The 25,047-nt window shown below is 31.5% G+C and overlaps 2 protein-coding genes, 1 long non-coding RNA gene and 1 pseudogene across 4 annotated transcripts; 2 read left to right on the forward strand and 2 right to left on the reverse strand.

The window, feature by feature from the left end:
- The window catches only part of LOC109129090, a 10,795-nt pseudogene extending 10,196 nt beyond the window's left edge, over window positions 1-599 (forward strand).
- On the reverse strand, window positions 12,384-13,910 carry LOC104746408. Of its 2 annotated transcripts, none has more exons than XR_760864.2 (4): window positions 13,654-13,910; window positions 13,222-13,414; window positions 12,941-12,981; window positions 12,384-12,827 (listed from the first exon to the last, which is right to left on the reverse strand). It is a non-coding gene; the product is annotated as an uncharacterized LOC104746408 (long non-coding RNA). The 2 variants fall into 2 exon arrangements; XR_760863.2 differs by having other exon boundaries at window positions 12,388-12,827; window positions 13,222-13,376; window positions 13,654-13,909.
- LOC104746409 (hexokinase-4-like) lies at window positions 17,637-20,911 on the forward strand. The gene is made up of 9 exons (XM_010467876.2): window positions 17,637-18,337; window positions 18,501-18,651; window positions 18,750-18,932; window positions 19,188-19,262; window positions 19,414-19,569; window positions 19,706-19,804; window positions 19,901-20,028; window positions 20,230-20,308; window positions 20,422-20,911. The coding sequence occupies exons 1-9, from the start codon at window positions 18,066-18,068 to the stop codon at window positions 20,785-20,787; spliced, it is 1,509 nt and encodes a 502-aa protein (XP_010466178.1). The 5' UTR covers window positions 17,637-18,065; the 3' UTR covers window positions 20,788-20,911.
- LOC104746410 (T-complex protein 1 subunit alpha) lies at window positions 20,957-24,943 on the reverse strand. Its single transcript, XM_010467877.2, has 17 exons — window positions 24,711-24,943; window positions 24,455-24,519; window positions 24,217-24,306; window positions 24,000-24,086; window positions 23,839-23,898; window positions 23,708-23,758; window positions 23,446-23,541; window positions 23,196-23,261; window positions 22,884-23,101; window positions 22,698-22,794; window positions 22,493-22,579; window positions 22,271-22,405; window positions 22,021-22,125; window positions 21,797-21,925; window positions 21,615-21,718; window positions 21,410-21,500; window positions 20,957-21,313 (listed from the first exon to the last, which is right to left on the reverse strand). The coding sequence occupies exons 1-17, from the start codon at window positions 24,781-24,783 to the stop codon at window positions 21,230-21,232; spliced, it is 1,638 nt and encodes a 545-aa protein (XP_010466179.1). The 5' UTR covers window positions 24,784-24,943; the 3' UTR covers window positions 20,957-21,229.

Genomic DNA, 25,047 nt, shown 5'->3' on the forward strand with positions numbered 1-25,047 from the left:
TTTGACTTTAAATCGGAGAGCTTTGGACAGCTTCTTCCACTGCCGTTTGTGCACTATCTTTACGATGTTGGAGCTCTCTCTTCTGTTGGAGACGAAAAACTAGCGGCGTTATCGAAAAGTTCAAAGGTGGAGATTTGGGTTACAACTATGATTGATCCCAATGCTGTGTCGTGGAACCCTTTCTTAAAACTTGATTTGGGGTTAGTTTCTCACTTTAACTATCTCGGTGGCATTTTCTTCATTGAAGAGGAGAAGAAAGTCGCTGTAGTTATTGATTTTCACACATATGGATCAAGGACATGCTACGAGAGCGCAGCTTGCATTATTGGAGAGAATATGAACTACGTACGTAGAAAGAGGCTAGGCCTTGGAGAAGCTAGGAGTGACATACAAGGAGCTGTCAACTTCAGCGAATTTGCTTATTGTTGTAGCTCTTATGTTCCAAGTTTGGCACAGATCAACTAAATTATGCACGATTTACAAAGGAAATTAAGAGAAGAAGAGAAAGCGAACCAACAACAAGCACAAATAACAAAGAAGAAGACCAACTCTGTTGATTAATTAATAGCTTATTTTATAATTAATGATAATGATAACCTATTTTCTTTCTTGCATCTCTTTTTCATTCGTTTTTGTGATGTTTTTGTTTTGCAATGTTCTCTGGACAAGACCAATCTATTATATATTACTAGAAATAGGCTCGCGCGATGCGCGAGATATACCTAATCTTATAGGAAAAATAATTGTCAGCTACTTGAAGTATATGCCAATACATAACCACACATACAAACAATATAAATGCCTTGTTAACTACGTGAACTATTGTCATCATATAAGGACATCCATAAACAAACATAGGTTATGTGTGCAACACCATAAACATTCGAGGTCTGCCAGAATCCGGCGTTGACCAGAGTTGACCGACGTTGACCAGTATTGACCGGCATTGACCAGAAAAAAATACTCAAAAAAATATTTTTTTTTTCTAAAAATAATAATGATTTTGTTTTTATGTATTTTTGAGAAATAAATAAAAAAGATAAATGATTTGTATAATTTACAAAAACAACAAAAAAATAAAAGAAAATTATTTACCAAAATAAAAATAAAAATAATATGAAAAAACAAAATTTGTGGTATATAAAGTAACTAATTTTGTTAAGCCTAGGGGTGAACAACTCTCATTCATCCCTCTTAATTAACAAATCAAAATACAATAATACATGTCATATCATACTTTTAAAAAGAGATCTTTTATTAACAAAATTATGTCAGTTTGGATTTACAAAAGAGTGGTTAGAGTATACATTTTACAGTTAAACGAAATTCTATATTGGTTTGGGTTTACAAAAGAGTGGTTAGGGTTTAGATTTTACTATTAAATAAAATTATATGCCTGTTTGGATTTACAAAAGAGTGGTTAGGGTTTAGATTTTACAATTAAACAAAATTATATGTCTGTTTGAGTTTATAATAAATGGTTAGGGTTTTAGATGTGATAATTAAAAACTGTAATATAATATTAAAATTAACAATTTTAAAATTGATTGATCAACATATTTTGTTTCTTTAATTAAGATTTGTTTCCTTAATTTAAAGGGGATGAATAAGAGAGGTTCGCCCGTAAGGGTGAACCCACGAATTGTCTGTTTCTTAATACAGAAAATATACCAAAAATAATATAATAAAACTATACCACCAAAATTTGATGTGTAGTAGATTTTTTCATAAACAATAACAAATTTATACTCTTTCTATTTAAATATCATTTTTAATTTTGTATTTTCAAAAATACATAAAACAAAATTTATTATTATTAGGAAAAAATATATATATTTTTGAATATTTTTTTCTGGTCAACAGCGGTCAACGCCGGTCAACGTTGGTCAATACCGGTCAACGCCGGATTCCGGCTAACCTTGAATGTTTATGGTGTTGTAGACATAACATATGTTTGTTTATGGATGTCCTTATGTGATGACAATAGTTCACGTAGTTAACAAGACATTTATATTGTTTGTATGTATGGCTATGTGTTGGTGTATACTTCAAGTAGCTGATAATCATTTTTCCTTTTATTAATTATGATATATTTTAAATTTATAAATCTATTTTTGAAATGTCTTCTTTTTTAATATGATTTTTTTAAAAAATTGTTTAATATTTGTTCCTTTATATATATGGTTCTTAATGTTTGGACGCAAAATAAAATAAACAAAACATGTAGGAAACTTTTTTGATTGAAGTAATTAAATCCCTCAAAGTTTTGTTGTTTTGGATTTTATTATTTTGTGATAAATTGTTAGGTTCTTAGAGCATTTTCAACCCCACGCTATTTTAAAGTCAATACTCTGTTATAAAGTAACATTTGCTTTAACCCTACTCTATATCTTACTCTAAAATAGAGTAAATGATGGGGATTACTCTGTATGGAGCTTTACTTTTTTACACTAACTCCATTTTCTAATATAAAATAGATTGATACATTGAAAAAGCTATGCTCTATTTTCTAGTAAAATATAGAATATATATTGGAGATAGTCTTAGCATATATGAGGTTTGTGTAGAGACCATATATCAGATATTCAAAATGAAAATTGAGTATTGAAAATTGTTTACAAATATTACCAGATAAATCTCATCTTTCCCTACATCTTTTCCAAAACTGTAATATATAGATGTGATCAAGACTTATATGAAATGCTAGATCTCTATAATCACAAAATTATTATAGAAACTCAGTAACCATGAAAATAAATTAAAATAAATTATGTTTTAGTTTCAATAGTAAAAAAAAATAATTTATAAATTTTTATCTTTTTTGCGAGTAGTTTTAATACTTTATATATTTTTTAAACTCAATCTTAATATTTGATTTTCTTTTTGACTCCACAATATGTTGCTACAGTTTGATTTTCTTCGGTTAGCCTCCTAACAAATATCTTATGAATTAGAGACTATATATGAATGCTTAAAATGTGCTATACTTCTATGATGATGGGTTATTTCTCAGTCCTTGTCTCTATTCTTATTCAATATGGTCTTTTAATTGTCAAAAAATGAACTCTCCACATGTCAATTAGTGTAGATGGAAGGGAAGACAAAATTAGAAAAATTGATATCAACAATAGATACATTCCAATTATTTTTCCGACATAACTACATTTCTAAATTATTTTAACTTACATCTAAATATTTTTTTAATTAACTATATTTAAACTTATAATATTTATATGTTGACTTTTCCATCAGATTTTGATGATTTTAAAATAAGATATTTGCGAGAAAAAAATCAGACCGGCTCAAATTCATCAAATCAATAAACTAAACTTCTAAAACCTAAATTTTGTACTATAGTAATGAGATTATGAATCTAGACAATATGTTTTACAAGGTAACAGAAGAATCACCAGATTATTTTAAATATTTAATAAATGTACTCACGATTTATCATATACTCCAATGTTTACTCTCTAATCTTGTAATCACCCTTAACATAAAAAAAAAATTGGAATATCGCATATTAAAATATGGCTCATGTCATAAAAATTTATAAAATATCTTATACTATATCTCACATTAAATTTTGAATAAAAATCATGAAAAGAAAAGTGTGTCAAATTTAATGTTTTTTAGATTTGATATATTATCTCTATTTTCTAATCATTGTAAAATAAATACTATAATTACCATTAAATTATTTTGTGAAACTATTGTTTTCTATTATTTCATGGGGTGGTTGATCAATTATGTTATTTTTATTTTCTTTTAGTATATACGTTTAAAGACAGTCAAACTGTAAATTTTATAGAATATTATATATAATTTAATTTTATTGTAAAGACAGTCAAACTGTAACTTATAATTTATTTGTATTTTAATATAATATATATGATTATTGGATACAACTTGATTTTTAAAATATATTAAAACATATTTTATATTTTTAAATTATTCTGTCATAAATTAATTTGGCTTCAATTTTTATTTTAAAAGTATAAAAACTTTTTTTTGTTTTAATAAGTCTGATCAGTAGTTTTATTTTTAGATTATATGGTATATGCTTCCATTAGAAAATATATTATATGTTAAAACTAAAGGTTATGTTATGATACCATTATGCTATTTTTATTTTCTTTTAGTATATATGTTTTAAAAATAGTCAAACGGTAACTTATGAATATTAAATACAATTTAATTTTATCTGAGTTTTGTCTTTAATACAATATATATGATTATTGAATACAATGTGATTTTTTTTTAATATAGTAGTACATATTCTATATTTTTAAATTAGTCTATCATAAATTAACTTGGTTTTAATTTTACTTTAAAAGTATGAATTTTATTTTGTTTTAATTGGTTTGATCAGTAGTTTTATTTTTATCTGAGTTTTGTCTTTATTACAATATATTTGATTATTGAATACAATGTACTTTTAAAAATTTATTAGTACATATTCTATATTTTAAAATTAGTCTATCATAAATGAACTTGGTTTCAATTTTTACTTTAAAAGTATGAAAACTTTTTTTGTTTTAATTGGTTTGATTAGTAGTTTTATTTTTAGGCTATATGGTATATGCTTTCATTAGAAAATATATTATATGTTAAACCTAAAAAGTTGGAAGAAATATATTTTTGTAACAATGTGATTTTTTTTTTTTAAAGCAAACTATACACCATATAAGATATAAATAAAATAAAGTATATTAAAAATGTTGTTATTATAATTTAGTTTTGTCCATGGTGTAACAGAGAAGGTTGTTGTCGTGAAATGTTGTTTTTTGAAAAGAAACTTAATGCAATGTTTTAGGGAGAGAAATCAGGGATTATAATCAAATGTTAATGACCATAAAGTTATAGACGTTTGATATTTTTATTAGGTTATCAAACAGAGCAAAACGTAAAAGAGAAACACATGATTTTCTTATAATGGGATTCTGAGATATCCTTAAAGATTGTAGTAAGTAATACAAATATTCCAATGGTAGTAATGCTTCATATTATTCTAATTTATGGGAAGGATCTTAGCAAATTTTTGAAAAATAAATTCAAAAATATGTATGGTTCCAAACTTAACACATTTATTTAAACAAAATTTAGAAACTCGACTTCAAACTTTTTGAAAACGTTGATGCATACAAATTAATGTTACATATGATTGAAATAGGTGGTGGGTCTGTAATGGATTAGAATTTTATGGTGCACAAGAGAATTTGACTAAATAAACCAAAGTTTAGGAGAATTGAAAATAAAAGCATAGGGAGAACACCGAGATGATGCTGAATTAGAGATTTACTGGGAATGAAGCGTAAGCAATGAGGAGACCCAATTGGATTTAGAAACAAACCTGTTAGAGAGGTAAACATTGACAGCGGTTTGAAGTGTTGTCACTGATCTGAGGTGGAAGGCTGAATTTGGGTTTGAAGTTTAAGTTATTGGTTTGGGCCCAAAGTTGAAAAGAAAATGGATGGTTTTTTAAAACATATGAGTACACATGTCAGATATATAGTTAGCCAGGTGTCATGTTTTTAGAAAAAGTTAGAGAAAACCTTCTCTTATTATATAAAATTCTTGTTTCTATTTATTTACACAGTTTGAGCTGATCAGAAAAAGGTTTATAAACATTCCTTCCTTTTAGTTTAATTTGTATGGGATTTAGTGACATGATGGAGCAATGCTTGGAACGTGTGGAAGATACAAAAAAACAAAAAAAAAAGACAGACCAGGATTTATTTGGTTATTGTGTCACAGACTCGCATTGTAAGCATGTTGCTGTACTGATATAAATACTTACGTACCTTTTGAGCGAGGAACTTATCATGCATTATCTTGGAGGCTGTTACTTAAAAAATAGATAATAAGAATTCATCTTGGTGGCTAAATCATTTCTTTAAGAAAATACATCTTGGTGGTTAAAGAATGTTGGGGCTACGAAATTGCTAGTGATTTCATTTATATTTTAATTTCTCGTGATTATTACCTTACTAGTTTTAGTCCCGTACTACGTACGGACAGGAGGTATAGAGTTTGTAGTATTATAATTAATCTTATACTGAATAAAATGATTGAAAAATAATATTGTATTTTAATATAGTTATAATTAGTATAGTAAATTCAGATAAAATATTTTGTACCAATTCAACAAAATAGGTTTAGTGTAGCCTTGTAAAAAAAAAAGAATGAATTAGAACAACAATGACACTAAAACGACTCGATATGGGGGAATTCATATACACACAAAGAAATTCAACTCCATAATAGAAACAAAAAGATCTGCACCAACAATAAATAAGTAATTGAATCACCAATTCGTGATTTGTTTTCAATGTAACACTGTTGTTTAGTCGAAGTAAAATATCTTCCTTCATAGATGTCATGGCAACATGACTTGAGAGAAAGCAAAATCTTGCATGAGAAAAGATTGTATCTCGAGGTTGAAGCAACATTCCTTTTTGTAGTGCTTTTTGTAAAAAAAAACTAATGAAGTATTGTAAACAGTCTAGAGAAAGTGATTCAAAATCAGATACACAAACAATAAAGCCAAATAGAAGTCGTTTAACATTTTTAAATTACATAAAAAAGTGGTTATTAATTAAGGATAATGGAGATCGTGGGGATATGGAGAAGAAGAACAAAGAAAAAAAATGTGGAGAAGGAGTAATTACAGTTTGAGTGATCTTTTTGTTTTTATTTTTTATTTTTTCTCTTTACTGTCATTTTTTCAGAAAATTGCTTTTGAGTTGGCTGATGTGTGACAATATTATTGGTACAATGATTTCTGATTTAATTATAAGATAAAGTATTTGTTTCTAATACGTGTTTAATATGGATCAAAATTGATTAATAAAAGTTGAGCTTTTTTTTTGGTTCTACAAAAAAGAGAGTTATGTCAAATTCAGAAAAAGTTTTTGAAAGAAGACGATTATTATTATATTTGTAAATAATAGATAATATTAATTCTTAACATATTTTAAACTTTATTGATTACTAGATAAGGATCCGCCCGATGGGTAGATTTAAAGTTTTGTAAATATAATTAAATATAATAAAAATATTTTAAAATATATTGTACTTTATTTATAATTTTGTTTTTACTATAATACACTGATTATCCATATACAAATCTTTTATGTATGTTACCATTAAAAGTGTATTTTTTACACATAGGTATATTCTATGTTACAAATATATTATTTACCACCACTTAAAAAATGTATATATAAAAAAATTAAGCCAACTATTATATGTCTTTTTACTTTCACTTTTGCAAAGTTTCTTTAATCACTAAAATTGTTGGCTCAAAAAAATTTGAATAAAAATAAATTACATTACAATAGTGTATGACTAAACATGGAGAGAACCTCGGTTCTGCCCTCTTCCCTTATGGAGAAAACCTTGCGTCCAACCTCTTCCACCATGGAGAGAACATTTGCTCCGCTTTCATCTATTGGGGAGATAACCTTGCGTCCAACCTCCCCCACCTTCTTCCTTTGGGGAGATAACCTTGCGTCTAACCTCCTCCACCATAGAGAGAACTTCGCCTCTGCACTCCTCCTGTGTGGAGAGAACATGTTCACGTCTTTTAGCTATCTCAAAGTGGTTTGCTCCAGCAACCAATGAATCTAAAAACTTTTATTTAACGTCACAAATTTTTTTGATAGTAACTAATGTTAAATTTTCCAATGTAATCACAGAAGTTTCTTTGACACACCATGATGTAGCCTCTGTCTCCAAGCTCCTACAGATCTGTCAACAACGATTTATGTTTTTCAATCTATCTATGTTTGTTGTAAGCTTGTGTTTGATTAGCCTATTTTATCCAACCATTAGGTTGATGACTTTCTCCTTTTTATCTCTTTTTAAGATTGAACGAATGGTAACAATTGTGTTTGCACAACAAAAAGGTCTATGACCAACCAATCAAGGTTGAGAAATTAGAAGAACATTAATTTGACATAATTTAAAAAATAATAGAAAATTATAAACACTATAATATATGAACCTCAAATAATTCAAAGATGAATATAAAAATTAAATAAAACAATCTAAAACTACTACAATAAATTTTTAAATACAGTATTAGAAAATGAAGATGCATATATTAATCTTCCATATTTTTTTTTTGGGAAACATGCTAATCTTACATATTCTAAACTGAAAAAAGGAGAAAGTATGAGTATATTTTGGTTTTTAAAAATAAGAAAAATTTGCCTTCACATTAAAAAAGCTTCACCAAAAGTTGAAAGCAATATTTTTGAATAAAATATTTCGTTAGATGAATAATATGACACGATATATGTTTATATAGAAGTCAGTATTTACATTTTTTAGAATTAATAATTTTCTGTATATTTTCCTTAATCCCTTTTCTATTTTTTGTATAATTAATAAGTAAAAAAACTATAATTTCAAATTTTATGAATTATATATATATATATATTATCTCCTTATAATTATTTAAAAACTGCTTAATTTTTATAAATTTTTAATAATTATTCTCTTATATTATTAATATTGTTTAAAACAATTTTATTTGTTTTTGTCGTAATCTTAAATTTTTTATTAAATATTAACTTTTACACATTTCAAGATCTCAGATTAGTAACTTGACACATGTCAAAATCATAGTAAATATACCCCTCTATATAAGCAAATAGATTATCTTATGATCATATAAATTATTTTGTTTTGATCCTTAAAATTGACACGTGTCACGATCTGATGAGTTACTAACTTTGATATGTGATTTTTGATAGTTAAAATTGACATGTGTCACGATCTGATGAGTTACTAACTTTGATATTTAATCATTAAAACTGACACGTGTCACGATCTCGTGAATTTTTAACTTTGATCTATGATCGTTAAAACTAACACGTGTCACGTCTAGTGAGTTACTAACTTTGAGAACTAAGGTTTATATAATAAGATATATTGAATTATTGGCCATCATGTATAATATGATTAGATTAAAAAAATATATAATTATAATGTAATAAATGACCAGAATGATTATATATGTAAAACTAATTTATTATATAGTATTATCTATAAATAATAAATTCATCGCATAAACATCCATGCACCTTATATACATCCCATAAATAGTGATATATCGTCTAACTAGCGCCTTATCTTATTTTATAAAATACTGCATACTAGGTAGTAATCCGTGCTATAGCACGTGCAAAATATTTTATTATTTTAAATATCTAATCTAAGTTTGATTTTAATTTGGATTATTACACGTATATACTATATAACCTAGAGGAACGGGAAACACGTCCCTGTCCCGTTTTATCATGTCCCGTTCCATCTCCTATCTTCCCATATCTATTATAATTTTTTGTCTTATTGTAACGCTCTGATCATCACCTTAGTGGGCCCACTCATGTCCATTCCCGATCCATAGGCCCACCTTACTTAGTGGGCCCACATCCATTCCTAGCAAGTGGGCCCATCCATATCCAACAGTGGATTTGTTACGTCCAGGAGGCTTTAAAGATTTATTTACCATCCCTACAAATCACCACATGATCTTTCAATGTGTTTTGTCTCCATTCGCACAGTTCCGACAATCACTTTCCGGATGGTCACTCATCCTGAAACTACTCCAGCTCAAACATGCTTAACTCTAGAGTTCTCTCAGGACCTTTGACCGAAAAAGAAAACTGCACTTTGGTGACATAGGTGACCAAATAAATTTTTTTAAACCTCTCCGCAAACTGGGATGTCACAATTATGATCGTTCTCTTTTACATAATTACTTGGTAGACAATATTTTTAATAGAGATTGGGTAAGAAATTTAGATGGGATACCCATATTCTTCTTGAATATATATATTTTTTTATAGAATTAGTTTTTACTATCCAAAAAAATTCAATTTTAACAAACTATCTAACAGTTTTAAAAAATACTAAAATATTGAAGTTACCCGTTCCAAAGTGGAGAATTACTTCGCGAAATATATAAAGTCTCCATTTAAAAATTTTCAACCAAAATTTCAAAATATCCACCGGAACAGCCACCTTATGAAAATCTCTACAATTGAAGCCACCCAGCCACCTTATTCTCATATTTATTTATGGTTTTGTTTTTTTCTTCTTTCAAATTTTCGACAAACATTAATAACATGATGTCGTGGTTTTTTTTAATTTAAATCTTTCATATAAATTAATTTAGTATTAAATTTTCTCATATAAATTTTAAATTTGAAAAAATGAGTTAGAATCTTATTATTTTGAATATATAAAACTATTTGTACAATATTGATAATAAATCTAAATATTGGATTTCAATTTGGTTTTAGTTTCAATTATTGTTCATATAAATCCAAACATATCTACTTTGTAATAGGAAACATTTCCCGTCCCGTTCCATCCCATCCCGTCCCATCCTGTCTCGTCTTGTCTTTCTCTCTTTATACATCATAATTTTTTTGTCCTATGATCGTTCTCTTTCAATAAATACTCATTAAGCATTGTTTATTAATATGTATTCGGTAAGAAATTTAGACATGATACTCGAATTCTCCATTGTATATTTAATTTTAGTTAGGTAGTAAAATTATCCAAAAACAAATTATAATTCTGAAAACATCTAATTATTTTGATTAGAACTATATTAGCTGTAGAATTACGGGAAGTAACATCAAAATTAAGATCCCAATACAATAAAAGAAAAACTCGTGCTACAGCACGGGACAAAATATTTTTATAAATGTTATTTTCATGTAAATTAAAAAAAATAAAAACCTAGTAAAATATATCCTATCATTTCCTGTCCCCTCATTTCCGTATCAATCAGAATTTTTTGTCTGATGTTCTTTCTCTTTTAAATAACTACTCGGTAGACAATTTTACTAAACAATTTGGGTAAGAAATTGGGATAGCAGAGTTCTCTATTGAATATTTTTTTATTTAGTTAGTTGAAATTATCCAAATTTATAATTTTCAAAAAGATAATTGTTTTCAAAATTAGCAAAATTTTCAAAGTGCCCATTCCAAAGTGGTTAATTACCTGTCACATAGTCAATCCTTACCTAAATTAGTGAAAACTTGACAATTGAATTTATTTATCTATATTTTCTGATTTGTACTTTTGTCTAAAATTTATGTCTCTCTTTTTCTAAAAAAATTGATCAAAATATTGTTTTTCATTATTCGTATTACCCGTTTCAGTTTACTTATACTATTTCAGTATTTGTGCTTAATTAGTAAATTAAATTACTTAAAAACACTGATAAAACATATATTTAGTCAAATAATTAACATTTTTAGGTTGTAAAACTTTAATTGTCTAATATTAATATTTTCCATAAAAATTAGGTTGCCATTCTTTTTAGGTGTTTTGTTAATATTTTGGTGTATATGTAGAATTCTCCAACCCGTACCGAAAATAAATATGATCATCATCTTCACCAGCTGGAAAATATACATTTTTTACAATCCATCCATAATAATCAAGCACAAACTGTGCTTGTTAAAAATGTTAAAGTAATTTTGTTACGTGGTGTTAAATCTCGTCCCGTCACATCGCTTTCCTTCCCGTCCTGATCCATCTTGTTAGAAATTTTATGTCCCATAATCATTTCTTTTTAAATAATTACTCATATAATAAATTATGACTAAAAAAATTAGACAAAATACTTGTATTCTCCATTTGAGTGTTTAATATATATATATAGTTACAATTCCATTTGGGCTGAAATTTTTGTTTTTAAATATGTTTTAGAAGAATTTTATTTTAAATTGTGAAAAATTCTTTAACTCTCCATTTGGGAGAGACGGCGAGAGAGAGAGCATAGGCGAAAGAAAAATAAAATTTAGGTTTAGTACACTCAGTCAATTGAACGGTTCAGATTTATTCTCAAAATTATAATAAACGGTTGAGATTAAAAGCTAAAACCGGGTCAGGTTAATGGGTAAAAAGGATCCGCGTTTATCCGATTTCAGAACCAATATAATTACGCTTTTATCCTTATCGCAAATAAATTATTTTGTCTTATTTCCAATGGCATTGTATTATAAATTTTTACAAAACTAAGGTTTCTTTCAGACAACGTTTTTCTTTTAATAGTAGGGATGGTGGATTTTTGCTTAGTAAAACATCTGAAACTTGCATGTGCACACATCAATCCTCATCATTCATTGTTACAAACACTGAAACACTATACTCTGCGCTCTTGTTCTTTCGTTATCTTTGGCATTTACTCTTTTGTCTTCTTGCACCTTTCAAATCTTATTCTAACAAATCATCTTTAAGTATAAACCAAAGATTTGATCTTTCTCATCAAACCCATACCTTAGTTACAGACAGATATACACAAAAAGAAGAAGACTTTTCGAAACTCAAAACATAATGAAAAGCATAAAAATGGATTCAATAATGATAAATTCTTTATTGTTCTCCTGGGTATGAAAATGTTCAAATTTACACTGTCACACCTCAAATCTCAATCACAAAGACCCAGCTAATCACAAAACCCAACCAAATTAAGGAAGGATAAATATAAACCACACAAAAGATGTTCATCAAGTTCGTCTCTCTACTCTGTTTTTGTGTAGCCTTAGAGGAAACAGAGGAGGCAATGGAGCAGAGGACTTAGAAGGAGTACAAACAGGAACATGAATCATTGGTCTTATCCTCATAGTACAGGCTGGTAGATAATGTAGGGTGTTCTTCATTTACAAATAAGCACATTAATTATGAGTACCTTGTGCATCTGAGTAACAAATTCATAGTCGTCAATTAGTTGTTTCCTTAATGCCGGTGGGATATGGAAACTTAAAAGGTTGTCAGAAGGAACCACATTCTTCTCCTGTATTCAGCAAAAAGCAAGAATTAAGTAGGACTCTCCGCTTAAAAGAAAGAAAAACCTGGATATTGGTAAGATGAAAGATTAAGCAAATAGATCCACTATGGAGATATTACCGTGTCAACCGAATCTTGCTTCCGCTTTCTTCCTCTAGCAACTGCAAAATTTAAGAAAGATGTTGGACATCAGCTGACATATAACATTCAAATATAGTCACAAAAACTGGCCTCATTATACATCATGAACAAAATAACACCATGATGTATAAGTCTAGTCTAATCTCTACATCTCCTACTGAAAAAAAGCAAGCAAGACCAAAAGAGAGTCCCTCCCTCATAAAAAAAACTATGGATAATAGCAAGAAAGAAGTATAAAGAAAGAAGAAGGTGAGACTGACCATTAGGGCTTCTAAGTTTCATCTTTGTGACTTTTCCAAGCCGTAGCAGTCTTGATGCTTCATAACCTGTTCCTTCTGTTTCTCAATATTTTCATCTGTATGTTTCTTCATCTGTATGTTTCAACAGACAGTCCAGACTTATCCATTCGTCCCAACTATCATTGAATAAGAAGATGATACAAAGTAATCAGACCTTCAAATCATCAACAAAAAACAAAAAAAAATTAAGAAACTTGGCAAACAAACATTCAAATCATCAATAATCAGTAAATCACCCCATGTGAATTCCCCTAATACACAAATAGTTTACCAACACCGGAATGATTTCAGACCGATAAATGTAACATCAGGTTAGGTTGAAGGTTTTATAAATTAGGTTGAAGAATATTAGGGACTAATAAAGAACATAAAAATTAGGGAAAAGGTACAAACCAGTGACCTCGAGAACATCGCACTGCTTGTATACCCGCCATCATCGACATGTATTGAACAGAATAATAGAGAGATTAAGGTTTGGAAGGAAACAAAGAGATTGAGAAGAAAAAAAAAGACACTGGATAAAGCTGAATCCACTGAAAATTGATGTTTAATTCTACTGATCTAGAGTTGTTGTGTAAAAAAGCTCATATGAAATTAACAAAAACTCTGTTAAAAAATGGAGACGGCGACAGAGAGCATAGGGAGAGAGAGAGAGAAACACTTTTTAGGTTTTTAAATTAACGGATATGATCGAAATAAACCAACGGTTGTGATTAAAGAAAAGGATCCAAATAGTAAAAACGGGTCAGAAAGATCCGCGTCTTTATCCGTTTAGAGGGGCCTGGAAATTTCCATTGTACCCTTTTTTAAAAACGAAAATTTGGTCTTATTTCCAATGGCATTGTATTGTAAAATTTTACAAAACAAATGTTTTTTTCAGGCAATGTTTTTCTTTTAATAGTAGGGATAACATTTATAAAGATATTAAAATATTTTTGGAGTCCTAATATTCTTTTTATTATTTTAACAAATAATTAATTCTCTCTAAAATAAATTGGTATATCACAGTTTTAGATTAAACGAAAGAATTATGTAAGAGTGAATGTATAGATACATATGGTTGTCACTCTTACATAATTCTTTTATCAAAACTTTACATCGGGTAGATCAGTTAAACCACTTATAATCCATACATTCACTCTTACATAATTCTTTCATTTAATCTAAAACTGTGATATACCAATTTATTTTATATTCAAAATTTATCAAAGAATTATGTAAGAATGACAAACCATATGTTAACGGATTTGGATACATATGATTGTCACTCTTACATAATTCTTTTCTATATTCAAATTAAGATTCCAAATCCGTTTCTATTTCTTTGATACATATGGTTTGGTTTTTAATTTAGCTTTATGTGTTGGTTTGGTAGATTCAACGTTTCTCTTTCTTTAATATATACGGTATGGTTTTTTAATTCGGAATTAATTAAATCTTGATTAAAGTTTTCATTTTAGAATATAGTTTTTAAAAAATTGTACAATTTTTGTTGGTTTGATTTTACATGAAAAAATTATGGATCCCTTCATCATGGATTCAAGGCATATGTGACTTAAACTGAGAATGTTAGTTTGATACTAGCTTATTATTTTTCCCTAGCGATCTTCACTTCATTTGGAGAAGTATTAATTAGATTTATACCTATATGACACTTATAATCATTATTGCGGTAGTAGGTACAAACTTGTCATTTTTTTAATTAAGGTGTTCAAATTCAAGATTTTTTATGCTTTTTTGTTTTTTGCTTTTTCTAATTAGTATGTGACAACAATTAGGCATGAATGAACTCGGATTGGGGAGTCTCATAAGCCATAAAATATATTCACCGGCCATGACCGAGTTGACTGAACAAACACTATATTATATACTGTAGTATTATATTATTTTTTAAATTGTTTATTTTATTTGAAATAAGTACATGTATTGGTTCTTGTTCACGACATAGTCATTAATGATTTTAGCACATGATTAGGCATCTAATTATCAGTTTTATGCATGAGGTTTCATTTTTATATTTAAATGGCAACGCCTTTGATTGCCATTGATTGTCATGTGTATTATTAATCTTTGCACAATATTGGATATTCATATTTTTGACTGCAAATCAGATTTAATGCGACTCAGATTTATTAATTTTTCAACTGTGTCATGTATGTCTTGATTAAAGAATTGAAATTGTCATGTATGTCTTCATATTTGGAATTGAAATTGTTCATGTATGTCTTGATTTTGGAATTTAAATTGTCATGTCATTGTATTCTCTGATTTATTTTACCATTTATTTATTTGATTGATAAGGCGGACATCATGCAACATTCAGAGTATAACAAACTATCTAAAAGCTAAATCTTATATTTGTTAATGACTGACGATGCACTACCTGTGCATGAGATCGTTCAAGCCAACCAACATTTATGTATCCCATCCAACTTCTAAGGCATAGAGATGGACATGTATACGAACATAGAAAAACCAATCAAGCACTCATAGTATTTCTGCTTATTTTTTGTTTATCTATTATTTAAAATTGCATAATCGACATGCACTCATACTTTTGTTCTTTGTTGTGGCAGTCTCGTGGTATCACAACAACAGTCCATTACAGGCACTCAATTACCACATATTCTGGAGGCAAATTGTTTTAGGTCTTACTGGCACGCCGCTATTTCCTTCATGGTAACCAAGCCGATCGTTTCCTAGTACATTACGTGGCAGACGATGAAGATGATGTAATGCTAATCGAGCAAGATCCATTTCTAATCATTCTGGTGGTTGATCTAGCTCACCTATACCAGGATTAATCTGAGCTGAAATTTGGCTTCTAAACGGTTTTAACGAGGAAAATTTTAATATTAGATATCAAGTACCTTGAGATAATATGCCAATGGAATCCACTGTGCCGATGATATATTATGTTTTGATCACGAGAACCTGATTTTGTTGAAATAAGGCTTGTCAAGGGGGATACCAGTCCAGATTTTTCCACATAGCCATTTAGTGCCTACTTCCTGCGGTATTCAATAATTAAGGACACAACTTAGTTAGTTAACTAAGGACACATCTTAGTTAGTTAACTAAGGACACATCTTAGTTAATCACTACATAGTCATTAATGTTTAAAAAATGATAGTAGCACATAATTAGGCATCTACTTATCAAATTTATGCATGAGGTTTCATTTTTATACATAGTATAGATTATGCATAAACTATAGTTTGATATATATTTTGACATATGACCGCTTGTACATTTTAGTTGAATCTTGCATTGATTCATTCTATGGTTGCAGAGTTTTGCGTGAGGTTTAGATATTATTTTAAGTATATATTTTTGTAGTTTATTTGATGGTTTGAGATTCTGATTATCGTAATTGTTTGCAATAATTGTTGATATTGTTGCTGGTTTCATTTTCATATACTAAATCATTAGTAGCCTGAATTTTGCTCTTGTGTTATTAGTGTGTGTGGTTAGGCTCTAGACGCTTGTATAACCGTTATACTGACATTTCTTTTTGTTGGTGATTCAAAATATTTATGAAGAGATTTTTAGTAACCGGATATGATGATAGTTTAATGAACTTCTTACTAGTTATTATATCCGTAAAAATAATCATAATGATTTCTTAGTAGTGATTTACTGATTTATAAAAAGACAGTAGGTAGTTGTATCATCCACCAATTAGAACTACGTAATTATATGTATGAATATTGCTGATGAGAAGATATTTTGTATTTTTGTTTTCTGCAAAAAAACTCATGAACTTGAAAATGTGTCGGATCATATAAAATAGCATGTGATTTATGGTATAACAATGGTTTGTTTTGTACATCATGACTCCATATGGTGTGAGCAAAATAGAATGGATGTTTTCGTAGGAAAAAAACATGTCTTTTATATAATTAAGATGGATGAAACAGCCAGTTCTTTCATTAGTCAGCTAATTGAATATATTTTTTTTATCATTATTATACTCTACCAGATTAGTCTGCCTAACCATATTGATATATATATATATATATATATATCCTTGGCTCACAAAACGTCATTGCTCCTCGAATGCGTTCTTAATAAAAACGACCAACAAGTGTTAGCTAGAGAGCCTAATAATAGTGACAGGATTATTGATATACGGCAAATAGTAGTGTATATTCTCTTTAAACATTTAAACGTCAACTACTACGAAACTTAGTAGTATTAAACTTAGACGAACCCATTAATTAATAATAGGGCGAGTCAAACCCAAAAACAAATGAAAAATAAGCGAATCGAAACCGTCCATACTCGAAAAGTACATGAGGGTACAACTGTCATTTAAATAACATTCATGTATGTAAATGTATTATTCATTCATCGATTCGTTTTCGCCTTTCCAGCGTTCCTTCCTTCTTCTTTCTGACTCTCTTACCAAAATTTTATCAATCTCTCTCTGTCTCGCTGCGTCTTTTCGCCGGAAAAAAAGGACATAACTTTCGCTGGAATTTGTCGGAACCTACGAGCGCGCAAGGCTGTTTGATCTGAAGAAATCACGGAGGAGCGAAAAAAAAAAAAAAAGGGAGCTTTTTTTGCTGAGGCGGTTTAATTTTTGTATCTGTGGTTATAGAAAGGAACCGTTTGCGTTGAAATGGAGCCTTATAGGGTTATTCTCATCGGTGGTTGAAGCTTTTTCATTTGCATTTCGTGCCAATCTGATTGTAAATTGCTTTCTCGTCGTAAAGGCTCTTGCTTTTTGTGAGTAATTTTATCTCGATTTCTCTTGAAGACACAGAGAGAGAGGGAGAAGAGGTTGTGTATAGACATTTGAAATGGGGAGGTTTTTGGTGACGTTGGCAGCAGCTACGGCTGTGGTGGCTTGTTCTGTGGCCACAATGGTGGTGAGAAGGAGGATGAAATGGAGGAGGAAGTGGAGGAAGGTGGTGGGGATACTTAAGGATTTGGAGGAAGCGTGTGAGACTCCCTTGGGAAGGTTGAGACAGATGGTTGATGCTATAGCTGTGGAGATGCAAGCTGGTTTGGTTTCTGAAGGAGGGTCCAAGCTTAAAATGTTGCTTACTTTTGTTGATGATCTTCCCAATGGGTGAGATTTTTTACATATCTCCAATGCTTGTTGATTTGGTGACATGATGGAGCAAATGTCTGGAAATATGTTTGTTAGTTGTGTGAAAATTGAATGTTTTTGGTTGTGTGATTGTCATAATGTAAAGCCTCTTGTTGTAATGTACGAACCCTTTTGATTGCAGGAGCGAGAGGGGAACTTATTATGCACTTCATCTTGGAGGCTCTTACTTTAGGATTATAAGGGTTCATCTAGGTGGCCAAAGATCTACTCTTGAAGTTCAAGATATTGAACGACATTCTATACCAACATCGTTGATGAATAGCACCAGCGAGGTGTCAATGCTTTCTTCAACATTCTTCTAATCCAAACTCGGTTGCTATAATCCGACTGATTAAAATGCTCACATGGTTATTTCTTACTTGATTTGCAGGTTCTCTTTGACTTTCTAGCATCATCCTTGCAGATGTTTATTGAAAAAGAAGGAAACATGGTCAATTTAGCACAACCTGTAAAAAGGGAACTTGCATTTACGTTTTCTTTCCCAGTCAAGCAAACATCTCTCTCTTCAGGAGTTCTAATTAAATGGACCAAAGGTTTTGCAATTAGTGAAATGGTTAGTTTAGCTTCTCTGCAACCTTTTTACCCGTCTGCCTGAGTTTTAGATTACATCTAAGGCTGCATAATATAATCTTAAAACCTATGATGAAACCACTCTTTTATTGGGTTAATTGTTGGATCAACTCAGATGTATAATCATCAGTTTGTGTATAAACAATGTGATTCATCTTCTAGCATTTGAAGTTAAGTTTGGGAAATGTAATCAACATTGATGCATCAAGTTCATAACACGTTTATCTTACTAATGTAGGCTGGGGAAGACATTGCTGAATGTCTACAAGGAGCGTTGAACAAGAGAGGGCTAGATATTCGTGTTGCAGCTCTTGTAAGTCCTTTACAAAAATGCAACACGTTGAACCTGCTGTTGCAATTCCTTTGAAGCTTTACATACCGTCACAAAATTTTGAACAAGAATAGCTCTTAAAAACCTCATGATATCATGTGTGGTGTTGATATTAGTTTCATTGTTTGAGCAGGTGAATGATACTGTTGGGGCTCTATCATTTGGACATTTTCACGACCCAGATACAATTGCCGCTGTTGTCTTTGGAACAGGTAGTAATGCTTGTTACCTTGAACGAACTGATGCCATAATCAAGTGTCAAAACCCGCGCACAACTTCTGGAAGCATGGTAATAAGAATTGCTACATAGTTCGTCCTGAGGAACTTACCACTAATATTTAGATTCTTGAAGATTCAACACAAAAGAGGTGTACCCTATAAAAGATTCGCTCTTCCCTTTATAATGCTTTGTTCTTCTGTGCTAGGTGGTCAATATGGAGTGGGGAAACTTTTGGTCATCCCGTCTGCCAAGAACATCATATGATATTGAGTTGGATGCAGAGAGTATGAATTCAAATGACATGGTAATATTATGCTAAGTTCCCATTCTTTTGTGTTGTTTTATCCTGTTTTCAAGGTTTATTATCAAGTAATCAATTGGTTGATATTGTTGTTTACAGGGATTTGAGAAGATGATAGGAGGGATGTATCTCGGCGACATTGTCCGCAGAGTAATTCTTCGCATGTCACAAGAGTCCGATATCTTTGGACCCATCTCATCCATTTTATCGACACCTTTCATTCTAAGGTACATTTCCTTTACGTCTTATGTCTGCATATCTTTTTACATGAAAAAACAACTGCCAAATTTTTACTTCGTTTCCTATTGCAGAAATTCTGAAAAACCCCAGTAAAAGTAGCTATTAGGTGTATTTTGTGTTATTTAGTCCAAAAAAAAAAAAAAAAAAAGTTGTATTTTGTGTTAAATCTAATCTTACTCCATTCACAGAACAAATTCTGTCTCAGCAATGCATGAAGATGACACACCCGAGTTACTAGAAGTAGCAAGAATCTTGAAAGATTTAGGGGTAAGCAAACAAGAATATTGTGATGCAAAGTATAGTTCTGTTTCAAAATCATTCAACATAATGATGGCTGATACCTTTGATCCCATGGCGCGTTCTCTTGTTCATAACAACAGGTAGCAGAGGTACCATTGAAGGTGAGGAAACTTGTAGTAAAGATATGTGATGTGGTGACCCGCAGAGCGGCCAGGCTAGCAGCAGCAGGGATTGCAGGAATCTTGAAGAAGGTAGGGAGAGATGGGAGCGGAGGAGGAAGGAGAAGCGATAAGCAGATAATGAGAAGAACAGTTGTGGCAGTAGAAGGAGGTCTGTATTTAAATTACAGGATGTTCAGAGAGTACATGGACGAAGCTCTGAGAGATATATTGGGAGAAGATGTAGCTCAACACGTAGTGGTTAAGGCCATGGAAGATGGTTCCAGCATTGGTTCTGCATTGTTACTGGCTTCGTCACAAAGTGTTCAAACCATACAATCCGTATGAATTATTTAGATTGTATAGTTAAACATGTAGCTATGTGTAAATATTGTAGGAACTTCTGTTGATTTCTGCCCATAATTGTGTAAATAAATTACGGTTTATTCCAAAGAAAAAGAATCTTACTGTAGTAATAATTGCAAGGGAATCAATTTTATAAGTCGTACAACATGAAGGCAGAAACAAATGATTCCATATTGTTTAGGTAACAAAAGTACACAACTACAAAAGCTTCATTACATGAATTATCCGAAGAAAAGCAAAAATTTCTTTTTAAGTGAAAAGCGAGTAAGAAACGAGAGAGTTGGAACAAAACAGAAACTATTGTTTCAGAGGCTAATATTGTTACAGCGCAAAAAAAAGCTAAGGAAAGGTGGTGAGTGATGAAATGCGAACAAAAACACACTAAGGATACGGCAAGACTGAGAAAGAGGAGCTGGGCTGTGATTTACTCTTCGCCTTGGCTCTCATCCTTCACCAGTTTGATCATGTCGTCAATTCGCAGAATTGTGATGGCTGCCTCTGTTGCAAACTGGTCACAAAACAAAGCTCCTTTAATAATCTAAGAAGAGATCACATGCTTTTATAAAAAATCTAGTTTATGTGAAAAAGTAAGCGAGTGCTTCACCTGGATAATTTTCACTTTGCTCATAGCCGGTTCGATTACTCCTGCTTCCAAATTGTTACGGATGGTTCCGTTTACGAGATCAAGTCCCATGCTGCATTTGCGATTTACCAACATAAAACCAATGAGAACAGACATTAATTTTCAAACGAAAACCTCAAGCGGACGAGACACAAACAAACTGCTCAGCAATAATATTGCTTATTACCTTGAATAGTGCTTCTTATCAGCCTTTGTTTGTGCAGTGTGGTGGTACGCTCTTAGTTTAGCTACCAACTCGGTTGCATCCTTAGCGGCATTTACAGCAAGAACCTGAGGATAGAACAGTAATAGTTAGATAATAAGTCAAAAACAAAGGACAGATTTATTATTGATGATTGTCGGTCGCACCTTTGGAATAATCAGTAGAGCATCAGCAAATTCAGCAATTGCTAATTGTTCGCGAGAGCCCAAGGTTGTAGCAAGGTGCTCCAGATACACAGACAATGCAGATTCAACTGCACCTCCACCCGCAACCACCTGTTTGAGAGGAAACAGTCTTGAGTAAAACAAGAAATGTATAATTTATTGCTAAAAGCAAGGAAAATTTCTAACAGGAAGCAAAATGATGTTACCGTGTTGGACTCAAGGGTCCTCTTGACAATACATAAAGAGTCGTGCAGTGCTCTCTCCATCTCATCAAGCATGTAGTCATTTGCACCTCTTAAGATCAACGAAACCTTACAGAAAAAAAGCTGACTAAGTCATGACAAAGCTAGACTAAACTCTTATAACTTTAAATATAATATATTTAAGATAGATTTTGTGTGATATAGAACTGTCTACAATTAAGCAATAATTTGAAGCAGAGAGCAAATGGCATACCGCACTGCTTGTTTTGGTTCCTTTAATCAATATAACATCATCATCAGCGATTCTCTCTTCCACAACCTCGTCAGCAGATCCAAGGTGTGCTGGATCAAATGTTTCTTCGCCCTCCATGTCAGCAAAAGTGGTGACCTAAAACAAATAATAAATATATTAGTCAAATGTTTGGCAACTTGGTTCTAATGCTTGTAGTATTCAAACGGCATATCTAAAAAGTACCAGGGTTGCTCCTGTCGCCTTCGCAACATGGCGCATGTCTTCTTTGCGCACACGCCTGACAGCAATAGCTCCTGCCTCTACAAAATACTGAAATAAAAGCAGAAGAAATGGGAATCCATGTCAATAACTTCTCATGTTACACTTGAAAAGTTCAAAAACTGAGTTATGTGCAAGGGGAAAGAGAAAATTTGGACTTCAAACTCACTTTAAGTGCCATGTCGTCTATACCCTTCGTGGTCAGAATTACATTTGCTCCAGCTTTAAGAAGTTTCTCTATTCGCTCTTTGGTCATGTCAGCTTCTCTGTGAAAACAAATATTCAGTAACATGTTAAAAAAAACTCTGTGGAAATGGAAATACTTCTTCACGCAAGGACTAAGATAACAAACTACCTTTGACGGATTTTTTCAAGCTCTCGTGGGTCGTTGACAACAACTTGGACACCTAACTGCATCTTCGTCTTCTGAAGATTGAAGTCAAGGCAAGCAATCTTTGCTGGGGAAACTCGTAATGGCATCCCTTGGGCAGCACGACCAGTATTGAGTGCATATCCATTCAGCAAATAGCTGTCTCTTGCACTTTGCCCATGAGCTTTCAGAATATTAATTCCCTGAAACGTGGTAAGCAGAAGTGTCTGAGCATACAAGTACCATCTTCACCAAAGATATTTTGTCTGAAATTTTTACAGAGGAGCAGATACAGACCTTGATAGGGTATTTTATCTCTCCCCGTTGATTTGTCATCTTTACTGACAGAACGGCTTCCACAACCTTAAGAAAATTCATTATAACAGTTCAGACACATGCAATGATAAGAGTAATATTTCAAGAAAATATCAAAAGATTCCAGACAAGGAAATCCTAGAACGGACTTTAAGTAGAAAAAGTGTCCCCAGACGAAACAGAGACTAGACACATAAGCATAAATAACCAGCAAGGAGAACTAGAGGCATACCAAATTAGCAAAGAAGTCGCTGTCTCCAGAGATCAATTTGGAGGACATGCTGGTTTTAGCACAGTTTATCAATGGAACTTTTCCAAGCTTTTCAACCTATAGAAAAGCAGAAAATAAAAAATTAACTGAAGGGGGAGATGTATAAAGAGGGACCTTATAGAGTTGAACACAAATTAAAGTTTCTTCAAATGCTATATACTCATTCAAAGACAAGATGCATGAGGAAAGAGGCCAAAATGTAGACCATCATAACAGGACTAACCTTCGTTACTAGCTTCTCTTCTATGTATTTGCAAGATTCTCTCATCGCTAGCTGTCAACAGCAACACAGAATATGAACACACAGGAAAAAAATTCTGAAATGCAGGTCACTACATAAGAAATATAGCATACCCTGTATCCACTGATAATTGATGTTGGATGTATTTTATTCCTGACCAAATCATTTGCCCTCTGCAGATAAAATCCATATGATCATTAATCATCAAGTGGAAAATCTTGACAACTCTAGGAAGACAAACAACAAAACCAAAGAAAACAGTAATCAACCAAACCTTGAGCAACTCAGCAGCTACAATAACAACGGATGTAGTCCCATCACCAACTTCTCTGTCCTGGAGTTCAGCTAACTCGACAAGAACCTGTCATAGCAAAAGAAGACAGACTCGGAGTAACTAATAATTCATAATAACTCTTATAAACACACACATAAATAGGCAACCGATTATAAGAATATACGAATATATAACCATCAAAATATGCATCAATTACCTTAGCAGCAGGGTGTTCGACCTCTAACATCCTAAGAATAGTAGCACCATCATTTGTAATGGTTACATCACCAATATCATCCACCATCATCTGACAAAAACAAGATGAAAAACGATTGAACAAACTAGGAAAGTAAAACAAAGGCTAGCAGAGTATATATAACACAGATGCAAATCAGAAACCAATAAATTCAACAAAGAGTCACAAAGCAGTCGAATAGGGGTATGAGAGTACAAACCTTGTCGAGTCCCACGGGACCAAGTGAGGTCTTAACTATATTCGAAATAGCTTGACAAGCCATCACTGCAAATAGATTCATCACATCCGAGTTAAACACCACAAACACACAAAAAAAACATCCAAAAGAAGAGATTCAAAACAAAACCCTAGATTAGAGATCGAACACAAAAACAAAAATCTAATGAGGAAAACAGAACAGATCCGGGGAAATGAGAAACAGACGAAAAAGGGAGCGATAGAGAGAAAAGCAGTACCGTTATGAGTACGAACATCTTGGCCGGATTGTCTATCCCCGGAAATATCCGGATTTTGAGCGGAGATCGACATTATTAGGTCAGAAGATGAACACTAGAGGAGACGCAAAAGGCCTCCAGATCGGAGATCTAAGCTCTAAAGGGAAGTGCAGTGAGAGATTTATTCGTCTTTACACTGAAGCAATGAAAAATGCTTCTCAAAAGTTGAAGAGAGTGGGACTCTCCGGCGGGTTTTTAACCCTCAAGGTTTCTGGGATGTACTGCCAGGGTATGAATGAAACGTCGACGTTTCTATAATTATGGGCCAGAAGGCCCATTTTATGAGATAATCGGTCAA

This window comes from Camelina sativa, chromosome 15, assembly GCF_000633955.1.
Source record: "Camelina sativa cultivar DH55 chromosome 15, Cs, whole genome shotgun sequence".
In the NCBI taxonomy this organism is placed as follows: Eukaryota; Viridiplantae; Streptophyta; class Magnoliopsida; order Brassicales; family Brassicaceae; genus Camelina; species Camelina sativa.

Bases quoted from the DNA above. Each gene is read 5' to 3' on its own strand.
- LOC104746409 (XM_010467876.2), top strand. From the start codon at position 18,066: ATGGGGAGGTTTTTGGTGACGTTGGCAGCAGCTACGGCTGTGGTGGCT. The intron at 18,652-18,749 runs GTGTCAATGCTT...CTTGATTTGCAG, and splicing joins TGATGAATAGCACCAGCGAG to GTTCTCTTTGACTTTCTAGC. The intron at 19,805-19,900 runs GTAATATTATGC...TGTTGTTTACAG, and splicing joins GTATGAATTCAAATGACATG to GGATTTGAGAAGATGATAGG.
- LOC104746410 (XM_010467877.2), bottom strand. From the start codon at position 24,783: ATGTCGATCTCCGCTCAAAATCCGGATATTTCCGGGGATAGACAATCC. The intron at 23,542-23,707 runs GTTAGTCCTGTT...GCTTTTCTATAG, and splicing joins AAGAGAAGCTAGTAACGAAG to GTTGAAAAGCTTGGAAAAGT. The intron at 21,926-22,020 runs GTAACATCATTT...CCTCTCAAACAG, and splicing joins GGACCCTTGAGTCCAACACG to GTGGTTGCGGGTGGAGGTGC.